At 40.1% G+C, this 13,775-nt stretch overlaps 1 protein-coding gene across 2 annotated transcripts in view; it reads left to right on the top strand.

Annotated features, from left to right (window-relative positions):
• The window catches only part of LOC133546255 (solute carrier family 4 member 11-like), a 112,568-nt gene that overhangs the window by 78,550 nt on the left and 20,243 nt on the right, over positions 1 to 13,775 (top strand). For both annotated transcript variants that reach the window (XM_061892168.1, XM_061892169.1), the window contains 3 exons: positions 6,302 to 6,434; positions 8,897 to 8,970; positions 9,042 to 9,294. In XM_061892168.1, the coding sequence (XP_061748152.1) occupies positions 6,302 to 6,434; positions 8,897 to 8,970; positions 9,042 to 9,294 (460 nt within the window). The remainder of the gene's footprint in view (positions 1 to 6,301; positions 6,435 to 8,896; positions 8,971 to 9,041; positions 9,295 to 13,775) is intronic.

The following is a 13,775-nucleotide window of genomic DNA, read 5'->3' as shown; positions in this document are numbered from 1 at the left end:
TACCGTTTTGTTACTACGCTAGAAAAATAGTTCCTCAGTGTTCACTCTTACAATAACAATGTTGCTACAGCTTGGTTATTATACAGGTTACGGAAAGTAAATGAAATTTGGTTGGCTGTTTTTGAATGCATTTTAAAGCAATTTAGAGGTAGAATTGATTGCTCCCATTAGCTGCAATGCTAGCCACTTAGAATGAGACATTTTTTGCATGTTCGAATGCAAAACAACCCTTTTGTCTTCTTGACTCTCATAATGATGGTGAACTCGGGATGTCCGATAATATCGGCGGTCCGATAAATGCTTTAAAAAGTAGTATCGGAAATTATCGGTATCTGTTTCAAGATTATCGGTATCGATTTTCTAAAGTAAAATGTGTGACTTTCTAAAACCCCGCTGTGTACACGGACGCAAGAAGATATACAGAGCGCCAATTAATCCTTGAAGGCGCTGCCTCTGCTTACTGGCCCAGTCACTGACTATTGACGGCTTGACACACGCACTAGCGAATGCAAGGCATACTTGGTCAACAGCCATACAGGTCACACTGAGGGTGGCTGTATAAACAACTTTAACACTGTTACAAGCCACACTGTGAACCTACACCAAACAAGAAGGGCAAACACATTTCGGGAGAACATCCGCACCATAACACAACGTAAACACAACGGAACAAATACCCAGAACCCCTTCCATTAGGAAAAATCCACCTCTCACTAGGGATGAAAAGGAGAAAAATAATTAGCCCACTCTTTGAGCTTCATCTGTTGCACAAATAGACTAATAGTCTGGACAGAGTGAAGCTGTTTTATGTTTTGTGCCTTTTTCCCCATGCACTTTAAAGGATGGCTGTGTATTCTACAAGTCTAGACTGAAGCAGTTTTATTAATGTTCATGCACTTTAAAAGGATGGCTGTATTATCTACTAGTCGAGACTGAAGCAGTTTTTTATTTTTGTGCCTTTCTTGTTTTTAATTGATTGATTATTTGCACATTTTTGTTACTCATACGAATACGTTAACAGGGCAGATAGAGCCCAGTTTATAGTATACTCTGGACTGAAGCTGTGTGCCTTCATTGTTTTTGTAGCTCTTGTTTTGAGGCATGTTTAAAAAAAAAAAAGCACTTTGTGAAAGTCAAAGTACAGTGTTTCCCATAGTTCTAGTGGGTATCAGGATTATTTCAGGGAGAGCATGTCCCGAATTCCAAGCTGCTGTTTTAAGGCATGTTAAAAAAATAATGCACTTTGTGACTTCAATAATAAATATGGCAGTACCATGTTGGCATTTTTTTCCATAACTTGAGTTGATTTATTTTTGGAAAACCTTGTTACATTGTTGGGGTGGCATAGCTCGGTTGGTAGAGCGGCCGGGCCAGCAACTTGAGGGTTGCAGGTTCAATTCCCGCTTCCGCCATCCTAGTCACTGCCGTTGTGTCCCTGGGCAAGACACTTTACCCACCTGCTCCCAGTGCCACCCACACTGGTCTAAATGCAACTTAGATATTGGGTTTCACTATGTAAAGCGCTTTGAGTCACTAGAGAAAAGCGCTATATAGGAAGAAGGGTAAAAAAAAAAAAAAGTATTATCATTATTTTTTTAATTAAATCAACATAAAATACACAGAATACACTTTCAAATAGTGCATCAACCCCCCCACCCCCCCACCCCAAATAAAAACCTCCCTCCCCCAGTCACACTCATCCACACCCACAAAAAGGGGTTGTTTCTTTCTGTTACCAAAATTCTGGTTCCCACAACCTAGATTACACAGTCTGCAAGGGACACAGTCCCTGAAGCACACATGATTAACATTATCATTATCCAATCCAATCCACTTTATTTATATAGCACATTTAAACAACAATAAAGTTTCCAAAGTGCTGCACAGCCATGTTAAAAACAATATTATGCTCCACCAATGACTGAATAAAACAAAAAATGAATAAAACCAATAAAAACAATATAAAAACAAATATGATTAAAAACTATTTTAAAAGGTAAAATCAATTAAAACTGTAAAATAAAAATCAAAGTGTATAAAAAACACAGAGGACAACAGAGGACAGAGGACCACACAACTCACTAACGACTATTTTTTATGTAATTGTTTTTATATTATTGTACTTTCTTTTTTTTAAATCTTATTTTATTTTATCTATAAAATAAGAAAACAACCTTATCTTAACCAGAGCAGGTTGTTAATGAAATTAGACTTGTCTAAAGGGTTTTTTAAAACCAGGTCCAGTCCAGATAATGTCCAAGTCGGGCTCAGCTACACACACCCTCATCCATGTACAACAAAAAATTAGGGAAACAACAGATTGCATTTAATTAATAAACAAAATTACATTTTCATAAAAAACATGTGTATAGTCCATATTATGTCCAAGTCAGACTCGGCAACACACACCTTCATTTTGTACACTGAAAAACAGGGAACACAACAACATATATGTTGCTGTTGTTGCATATCTGTAAACATAATTACATTTTCACAATAAGCCTTTAAGGATTTCCCATGTTTTTTCATATTTTTTGGCATCATTATCGTTGTCAATCATGTATCTTTCTAAAGCTAAAAAATACTGAATAAATGTTTTAAAGCAAGTAATACTAAGTGAATATCTATTTTTGGCCTTAAAAATAAACCTTTTACCGAGTACTACAATTAAATTGACTAAGTCATGACTGTCAATGAACTCTCCTAAAATAAGCGAAATTACATCAAGCTTCATAAACAAACCAATCCTTAAACACATTTTTTTCAACTTCCACCCAAAAGGAAGACACAATATGACAATACCAAAACAAATGAAGGGTGGATTCAGATTCCTGACAACAAAATCGGCAATCATCTGACTCAGTCATATTCCATACATTTAACATTTTCCCCGTGGGTAAGAAGTTAAAAATAATTTTTATTTGAAAATAACGATTTGGCACATCGATGGTAGTTTTGTAGATTAGTTTGAATATGGCATCCCACGGCAACGGGCAGTCAAAAAAAAGGCCTCCCATTTTCCATATGTGTTGTATGTTACATTGTTTAATGCATTTAGTGAGGCACCACAACAAAATTAGGCATAATAATGTGTTAATTCCACGACTGTATATATCGGTATCGGTAATTAAGAGTTGGACAATATCGGAATATCGGCAAAAAAGCCATTATCGGACATCTCTATGGTGAACGATAGGAAACATTCCCAAAAAAGTGAAGTTCCCCTTCAAAAACCGAAGAACACTCCTGTAACTCTGACAAAACAAATAGACCTAAATCAAATGTCTGCTGTAGAAAACACTTTGGAATATACCGTATTTTTCCGATTATAAGTTGCTCCGGAGTATAGGTCGCACCGGCCGAAAATGCATGATACAGAAGGAAAAAAAAAAAACATATATAAGTCGCACTGGAGTATAAGTCGCATTTTTGGTGGGAAATTTATTTGATAAAATCCAACACCAAGAATAGACATTTGAAAGGCAATTTAAAATAAAGAATAATTAACAACAGGCTGAATAAGTGTACGTTATATGAGGCATAAATAACCAACTGAGAAGGTGCCTGGTATGTTAACGTAACATATTATGGTAAGTGTCATTCAAATAACTATAACGTATAGAGCAGGGGTCACCAACACGGTGCCCGCGGGCATCAGGTAGCCCGTGAGGACCAGATGAGTCGCCCGCTGGCCTGTTCTAAAAATAGCTCAAATAGCAGCACTTACCAGTGAGCTGCCTCTATTGTTTAAATGTTATTTATTTACTAGCAAGCTGGTCTCGCTTTGCTTGACATTTTTAATTCTAAGAGAGACAAAACTCAAATAGAATTTGAAAATCCAAGAAAATATTTTAAAGACTTGGTCTCCACTTGTTTCAATTCATTTTTTTTTTTTTTTACTTTGCTTCTTATAACTTTCAGAAAGACAATTTTAGAGGAAAAATACAACCTTAAAAATGATTTTAGGATTTTTAAACACATATACCTTTTTACCTTTTAAATTCCTTCCTCTTCTTTCCTGACAATTTAAATCAATGTTCAAGTATTTTTTTTTCTATTGTAAATAATAATGAATACATTTTAATTTATTTCTTCATTTTAACTTCTGTTTTTTTAACAAAGAATATTTGTGAAATATTTCTTCAAACCTATTATGATTAAAATAAAAAAAAATGATTCTGGCAAATCTAGAAAATCAGTCGAATTAGATTTAAATCTTATTTGAAAGTCTTTTGAATTTTTTAAAAATTTTTGTTCCTGAAAATTTACAAGAAATGATTTGTGTTTGTTAGAAATATAGTTTGGTCCATTTCGTTTATTATAACAAAGTGCAGATTGGATTTTAACCTATTCAAACCATGTCATCAAAATTCTAACAATCTTATTCAGGAATAATTACTTATGATGTTCCATAAATTCTTTTTTAATTTTTTTCAAAAAGATTCAAATTAGATAGTTTGTCTATTCATTTTATTCGGTTTAATTTTGAATTTTAAAGAGTCAAAATTGAAGATAAACTATGTTTCAAAATTTTATTTTCATTTTTTTTCGAGTTTTCTCCTCTTTTAAACCGTTCAATTTAAGTGTTTTTTTCATCATTTATTCTGTACAAAAAACCTTCCGTAAAAGGAATAAAAATGTACGACGGAATGACAGACAGAAATACCCGTTTTATATAGATATAGATTTATTTATTAAAGGTAAATTGAGATAATTTGCTATTTCTGGCAATTTATTTAAGTGTGTATCAAACTGGTAGCTCTTTGCATTAATGAGTACCCAAGAAGTAGCTCTTGGTTTCAAAAAGGTTGGTGACCCGTTATAGAACATGCTGTACGTTCACCAAATATCTGTCACTCTTAATCCATAAATCCATTGAAATCTTCTTCCTCGATGTCGCTTCTAAACAACTCTGCCAACTCCTAGAGAAAAAGTGCTATATAAATATAATGCACAATGCACAAAGGTATGCGCCGCTTCCTTTTGTCGTTTTCTGCTGCATATTTCACTACATCCAGCTTGTAATCTGCAGTACATGATTTCCTGTTCAGTGTCATTTTTGTTTAGCCCTTCTCAGTTTTATAAGTTACCGCCAACGATGAAATGATCCATTTTAATAGCTACAGCAGTAGCATATAGCATATAGCAGTTAGCATTCCAGGACCCACAATCATACTTGCCAACCCTCCCGGATTTTCCGGGAGACTCCCCGAAAACCTCACGGGACAAATTTTCTCCCGAAAATCTCCCGAAATTCAGGCGGCGCTGGAGGCCACGCCCCCTCCAGCTCCATGCGGACCTGAGTGACGACAGTCTGTTTTCATGTCCGCTTTCCCACAATATAAACAGCGTGTCTGCCCAATGACGTTATAACTGTAGAATGATCGAGGACGAGTTCTTGGTTTCTTATCTGGGTTTATTGTTAGGCAGTTTCATTAACGTACTCCCAGCGCGGTAACAACCCACAACAACAGCAGTCACGTTTTCTTCTACCGTAAAGCAGTTTGTCTGCCGTAAACAGCAATGTTGTGACACTCTTAAACAGGACAACACTGCCATCTACTGTACATGCATATGGTTAGAAAAATAGTGACAGAGAATTAGAACAAGGAATGGATGATTCAACCCTTAACTCAACAATGAGTAGATGAGTGTTATGTGTGTAAATAAATGAACACTCAAATTCAAGTATTTATTTTATATATGTATATATATATATATACACTGTATATAAATACATATATATAGCTAGAATTCACTGAAAGTCAAGTTTTTCTTGTATATATATATATATATATATATATATATATATATAAAATTCTAGCTGGAAATATACTCCTCCCCTCTTAACCATACCACGCCCCACCCCTAACCACCCCCACCTCCCGAAATCGGAGGTCTCAAGGTTGGCAAGTATGCCCACAATGCACTTCTGCCATGACCCTCCCCCGCCGAATTCTTATTGGTTGACGTGTATGTGACGATTGCTGATGTGTTTATGACGATTGCTGACATTTTCTTCGTCTCTTCCGCGAATGAGATAAATAATATTTGATATTTTACGATAGTGTGTTAATAATTTCACACATAAGTCGCTCCGGAGTATATGTCACACCCCCGGCCAAACTATGAAGACAACTGCGACTTATAGTACGAAAAATACGGTCCTAAACAAGAAGGGATAAGTCCAGCCCTCAGGTCCTTGGCTTTCTAGAAACCTGTCCCTCCAAACAATAGTTGACCATCCCTGGTTTATACAGACGGAGCCACCCTTCTAACGCATCCTCGTGTTTGTTTACAGTGATCCGAGGCATCTGCGACGACTACGCCCTCGACTTCGACGCGTTCTACGCCTGCATCGGTCTGTGGAACAGTTTGTTCCTCATCCTGGGAGGTTTTTTCAACATCAGCCTGGTGATGAAGCTCTTCAAACGGTGAATGCACAACACCATTATGCCGTGGATCCCTGCTTTCGGGAGACTCTACTAAACAACAACAACGTATTTGATAAAAGGCAGACATATTTCCAGATGGAACTATTAAGTCCAGTCTGAGACGCCGGTCAACTTCTGAGTTGTTTTCTGTTGGAAATAACACTATTGCCTTCATAAGACTTTTAGAATTAGAGTTGTGTAAGAAAACTTGCGCTGTTAATGATTAATTTTCTTAATCAGATTATAACTTTTGTGATTTTTCATCAATCATGATTAATTGTGATTGCTCCAAAGCATTCACACGTATGGTTTTCTAAACCAAAATTAATCTATTTAGGGACCGGATGTCCCTTTGGGACAGAGGACCCTATTGTATTTCTAAGGTTTTATTATTATTATTATACCGCCGCCTCTTTGAGATGTAATTTCCCCCCCTTAGCATGATTCAAAACTCACCAGGACACATCAGGACTAGCGAAAATTGCCATCAAATGAAAAACCCGGCCCCAAAACTCAAAATTGCGCTCTAGCGCCCCATAGGAAAAAACACAGACAAAACTGCCTGTAACTTCCATAAGGAATGTCATGGAGACATGAAACAAACACCTCTATGTAGGTCTGACTTGGACCTAGATTTCATAAAATAACATCCTTCAGCAAAAATCAACAGGAAGTCGGCAAAAAACCCTTCAAAACTAAATTTTTCTAAAATGTGTCATTTGTGCCTCTTTGAGCTGTAATTTGACCCCCTTAAAATGCTTCAAAACTCACCAAACTGGACACACACATCAGGACTGGCGAAAATAGCGATCTAATAAAAATACCAAACCCCAAAACTCAAAATTGCGCTCCAGCGCCCCATAGGAATTAAACAGACAAAACTGCTCCTAGGAAGAAAACACAGACAAAACTGCTTGTAATTTCCGGGAGTAATGTCGTAGGGACATGAAACCTCTATGTAGGTCTCACTTAGACATACATTTCATTCATTTACATCCTTCAGCAAAAATCAACAGGAAGTTGGCAATTACCCCTTCAAAACAAAAGTTTTGTAAAAACCCGTCACCTTTTCTCAAACATTATCTCCTCTGAGCGTGTTTGTTGTGTCGGCTTCAAACTCGCACAGGAGAGAGAGTGAACCCTTCTGATTAAAAGTTTCAAAAATAGTTTTAATAACTGCTCCGGTTTTGATTTTACGAGCCTTCAAAGAACTGCTGCCGTCTCAAGATGGCCACTTAAAAGCAGGAAGCACCAGCGTGACCACACAATGCAGAGAAGGTAGGTACTGTGCGGGTAAAGATATGTTTACTGGGTGAAAGAAGGAGGCACCAGTTTGACTCCAGGATACAGAGAAGGTAGGTAATGTGCAGGTAAAGATATGTTGTCTGGGTGATGGCAGGAAGCACCACCATGTATGGGTGACAGAAAGAAGCACCAGTGTGACCCCAGGATGCAGGGAAGGTAGGTAATGTGCAGGTAAAGATATGTTGAATGGGTAAAGGCAGGAAACACCAGCATCAGTTGGTCCCGTCCATCGCTGCTTGCAGTTTTAATTATTATTTTTCTCCCCATTTTAGTGCACTCTACATTTTTCACCCAACCGTTCCAATTTCAAACTGTTCATCTTATTTGGGAATCGCAGGCTTTCCCTTGATAAATTCCAAAAATTGACAGATTTCCCAGAATTCCAGGTTTTCCGGGACATTTTCCCCATTTAAAATGAATTGGCCATTTTTCAACCATTCCACCATTCTGGAAATTCAAATGACCCTTTTTCCACGTCAAAAAAAATCCACTATTTTCCAGAATTCCTGGTTTTCCAAAGCCCTATTTCTACCCTTTTTCTGGCAACTACTCCTTCCACATTTTTCAACGCATTTCAACCGTTCTGCCGTCAAAACATTCCTCTTAATCGGGACAAAAAACTAAGTTGTTTTTTGAACTGGAAAATTTCCGGTTTTACCAAAATTTCAGGAATTCCGTAACACCATTTCTCAATTCAACACATTTCTCCACCGATTTGAAAAATGTCAACACCAACCATTTCAACTTAATCAGACCATTCAACTCTTTCCTCATTTTTGTCTGAAATTCCCATTGAAATCATTGGGACATTCTTCAAAGTTCCACAACTTCCACATTTTTCATCTGATTCAAACAGTTTCAACTCCAAAATATTCAGCCTGTTCGGGAATTCTGTGCTGTACTTCAACAACCTATGCTTTTTTGTAAAAAGTGTTTAAAAATAGCCTTTCTGAATGTTTTCACCACCGTGACCTGCCAGGTTTGGTCGTCAAAGACTAAAAAAACGAGCTATTGCACGTAGCGTTCTGACCGCCGTCTTGTCGTGGGCTGACCTCGAGGCGAGGACAGACGGTGTTATGACTCCTTTCTTTTAGCGCGTGCTGCCGCGTTTCATCACGTTCTGTGCCCTAACGTTGTGTCTGCTTGTATCTCCCCAGCTCCACAGAGGAAGTCATCGCCTTGTTCATCTCCGTGGCGTTTGTTGGCGATGCGGTCAAGGGCACGGTTAAAAGTGGGTCCTCTGGGTTTTAATAAGAATAGTTGGCGACGTAATAATGGTGTCTTTCCCCTTACGTGCTCCAGTTTTTAACCACTTCTTCCACGAACCAACCCTGGCGACCGCAAACGGCACGCTGTTGCTTCAGGAGATAAACCAGGTTCTCGAAAAGCTTAATAACGTGACGGAGGCCCGTCCCGATGCTCACGCTGGGGGTCCCGCCTCAGTCTTCCTGCCCAGGTCCCTGGTGCTGTGCTCCAGAGAGATCCCCATTCTGTGCCTGCTGCTCATGCTGGGGACCTTGTGGCTGGGGTACACCCTCTACCTCATCAAAAGGAGGTAAGCCGCGATCCGCCGCAACACATCGGCACGAAGGAGTGCGTTTCATCGGAAAAAAAACGTATTTTGTAGCATTATTTTCTTCGTCAAAATAAGACCCACCAAGAACCAAATAACACACACTAAACAAAGTGTGCAAACAATAACATTGCATGTAGAGATGTCCAATAATGGCTTTTTTTCCGATATCCGATACTGTCCAACTCTTAATTATCGATACCGATATATACAGTCGTGGAATTAATCATTATTAATCATTATTATGCCTAATTTTGTTGTGATGGCACGCTGGATGCATTAAACAATGTAACAAAACGTTCCAAAATAAATCAATTCAAGTTATGGAAAAAAATGCCAACATGGCACTGCCATATTTATTATTGAAATCACAAAGTGCGTTATTTTTTTTAATATACCTCAAAACAGCAGCTTGGAATTTGGGACATGCTCTCCCTGAGAGAGCATGAGGAGGTTGAAGTGGGTGGGGTTGTTGATGATGTGGTGGTTGGGGGGGGTGGTGTATATTGTAGCAACCCGAAAGAGTTAGTGCTGCAAGGGGGTCTGGGTATTTGTGCTGTTGTGTTACGTTGCGGATGTTCTCCCGAAATGTGTTTGTCATTCTTGTTTGGTGTGTGGCACATATTTGTAACAGTGTTAAAGTTGTTTATTCGGCCACCCTCAGTGTGACCTGTATGGCTGTTGACCAAGTATGCTTTGCATTCACTTGTGTGCGAAAAGCCGTAGATATTATGTGACTGGGTTGCCACGCAAAGGCAGTGGTTCTTAACCTTGTTAGAGGTACCGAACCCCACCAGTTTCATATCCGCAGTCACTGAACCCTTCTTTAGTGAAAAATAAATTAAATATATGTTTTTTTACGGGTGCACAAAATGAACCGTGCGTGAAAATCACCTTGTTCAAAGAACAAAACCAACAAAGTGCATGAACTCACAACAAATCAGTGTGACTTTTGCTGTTGCCATATCCATAATACGCCTTTAGGGAGAATTTTTTATTTACACAATGAGTCGGGTGTGTCTCGATCTCCACGGCGGAGGCTCCACCGAACCCCTGAGGCCGACATACCGAACCCCTAGGGTTTGATCGAACCCAGGTTAAAAACCACTGCTTTAAGGTTTATTGGCGCTCTGTACTTCTCCTTACGTCCGTGTACACAGCGGCGTTTTAAAAAGTCATAAATGTTACTTTTTCAAACCGATAATTTCCGATATTACATTTTAAAGCATTAATCGGCCGATAATATCGACAGTCCGATATTATTAGACATCTCTAATTGCATGTGCTATTAGTGGGCGTGTTGTGTGTGTGTGTGATCTACTAAGACTGGATGTAGAATTGATAACAGTGCAGACCGCTTTATTCAAATGAGCCATCACCATGGAGACACTCATTTACTGCACATTCACATTATGCTCCAACCCCTGGCCTTTTGCTAGGCCAGGCTGTAGTCGTGCGTCCCCACACAACGACACAACCTCCAACAATAGAAGCACATGTTGAAATTCACGTCTCCCCTCTCAACAAAAATTGCTATTGCTCTGGTACGTTTAAAACACTGACCCAGAACCAGGTCATCGAGTCATTTAGCACCAGGCAATTCCTGTCTTGAAGTTCTGTTTTACTTCAGGGCCCACTAGTTGGCACCGGCCCCGATAGTGGAAGCATGCAGCTTTAATCACCGGGTCTCCGGAGAGACAACCGCAGCTCCCCTCCTGAAGTGCTGGCAGCACTCGTGCAGCCCCACACAATGACACTGCCAACAAGACATCAAATCTTCACAGTACTTGCTGCAATTCATGTTTCCCCTCAGGGAACCGCAGTGAGGCACTCATGCACCATGCTTGGAATAAATTCAGACAATTTCTGTGTTTGCCTTATTTTTAGCGGATCGTAAATATATACTGCTGTACAAGTTGTACACGGACTACTCTAAAGCAGGGGTGTCCATTGCCAAGTGCGGCCCCCGTGACATCACAAGTTTAGTCAGGAATCTTACCCACAAGGAGCATTCATTCTAACAGTTTGACAATTTTGAAGTTGCTATTAAGTCGCTATTATGTGACTAAATAAGGTCAATGATCTTCAATTATGTTTTAAATGCATTCACAGCAATTTACTTATATGACCAGTGTAGACACCCTTCCCTAGTCATGGTGCAAAAAAACAAAAATTCAAGCAACACAAAATGTCAACAGCCATGGTCACACATAACACATGCTCACTGAACTTTGTGGACATTATAAAAGATCACTATAATTTTTTGGGGTTGAAATCCATTTCAAAGCATGATGGAAACAAGGTATATATGGTGTTCAAACATGCATAAAATTACATTATGATAGATAACACATTTCCAATGTCTGATTACAACATGTCCGAAAGGTAATTGGAAGAATCAGAGGTTAAGAATATCCAAGTGGAACTTCTATAGCAGAGGAGTCCGAACTACGGGCCGCAGACCAGGTGTGGCCCGCCGACATCTTCCATTTCGCCCGATAGACAGCACAAGTTCAATAAATAATTTCAACCGAGAGCGGTGTATCTATATCATATCTAAATATCAGGGGTCTGATTGCTGCCATTTTGTCGCCATCTGGTGGCCGACAAAAGTAACTGTCATTCATTGTACTTTCAAGATATAGCATGGCTTTTACTTATATGACCCAATGCAAACAACCTTCCCTAGTCATGGTGCAGAAAAGAAAAGAAAAAATCGACCCGCACAATTCAACACACATGGTCACATTTTACACAACCTGCTCATTGAACTTTGTGGAGGTTATATCGACATGACAAAAATCAAAATGACACCCATTTAAATCCATTACAAGGGATGATGAAACACACTCCAGACACTTATCCATATTTGGCACATTTTAGCTGCTTGATTGGTCACTTTCATCCATCCATCCATCATCTTCCGCTTATCCGAGGTCGGGTCGCGGGGGCAACAGCCTAAGCAGGGAACCCAGACTTCCCTCTCCCCAGCCACTTCGTCTAGCTCTTCCCGGGGGATCCCGAGGCGTTCCCAGGCCAGCCGGGAGACATAGTCTTCCAAACGTGTCCTGGGTCTTCCCCGTGGCCTCCTAACGGTTGGACGTGCCCTAAACACCTCCCTAGGGAGGCGTTCGGGTGGCATCCTGACCAGATGCCCGAACCACCTCATCTGGCTCCTCTCGATGTGGACGAACAGCGGCTTTACTTTGAGTCCCTCCCGGATGGCAGAGCTTCTCACCCTATCTCTAAGGGAGAGCCCCGCCACACGGCGGAGGAAACTCATTTCGGCCGCTTGTACCCGTGATCTTGTCCTTTCGGTCATGACCCAAAGCTCATGACCATAGGTGAGGATGGGAACGTAGATCGACCGGTAAATTGAGAGCTTTGCCTTCCGGCTCAGCTCCTTCTTCACCACAACGGATCGGTAAAACGTCCGCATTACTGAAGACGCCGCACCGATCCGCCTGTCGATCTCACGATCCACTCTTCCCCCACTCGTGAACAAGACTCCTAGGTATTTGAACTCCTCCACTTTCACATATTCTAAATATCCAGTTATAGTAATTATTAATTATGGTAAATGGGTTATACTTATATAGCGCGTTTTTACCTTCAAGGTAGTCAAAGCACTTTGACACTATTTCCACATTCACACACACATTCACACACACATTCACACACTGATGGCGGGAGTTGCCATGCAAGGCCCTAACCGCGACCCATCAGGAGCAAGGGTGAATTGTCTTGGTCAAGGACACAACGAACGTGACTAGGTTGGTAGGCGCTAGGGATTGAACCAGGAACCCTCAGGTTGCTGGCATGGCCACTCTCCCAACCGCGCCATGCCGTGTATATATATATATATGTACTATGGATTGAACTTTCACAGTATCATGTTAGACCCGCTCGACATCCATTGCTTTCGGTCCCCTAGTGGGGGGGGGGGGGGGGGGGGTTGCCCACATCTGAGGTCCTCTCCAAGGTTTCTCATAGTCAGCATTGTCACTGGCGTCCCACTGGATGTGAATTCTCCCTGCCCACTGGGTGTGAGTTTTCCTTGCCCTTTTGTGGGTTCTTCCGAGGATGTTGTAGTCGTAATGATTTGTGCAGTCCTTTGAGACATTTGTGATTTGGGGCTATATAAATAAACATTGATTGATTGATTGATTGATTGATATATATATATATATATATATATATATATATATATATATATATATATATATATATATATCCATTATATCAATATAATATGTGCCGAAATTATTCTCTGATTCCGACCCATTACCCTGGATCACCCCCTGGGAGGTGAGAGGAGCAGTGGGCAGCAGCGGTGGCCACGCCCGGGAATCATTTTGGTGATTTAACCCCCAATTCCAACCCTTGATGCTGAGTGCCAAGCAGGGAGGTAATGGGTCCCATTTTTATAGTCTTTGGTATGACTCGGCCGGAGTTTGAACTCA

Source organism: Nerophis ophidion, linkage group LG29, assembly GCF_033978795.1.
Source record: "Nerophis ophidion isolate RoL-2023_Sa linkage group LG29, RoL_Noph_v1.0, whole genome shotgun sequence".
In the NCBI taxonomy this organism is placed as follows: domain Eukaryota; kingdom Metazoa; phylum Chordata; class Actinopteri; order Syngnathiformes; family Syngnathidae; genus Nerophis; species Nerophis ophidion.
The sequence above is the reverse complement of the archived record's forward strand: the minus strand, read 5'-3'. Positions and strand labels throughout refer to the sequence as shown.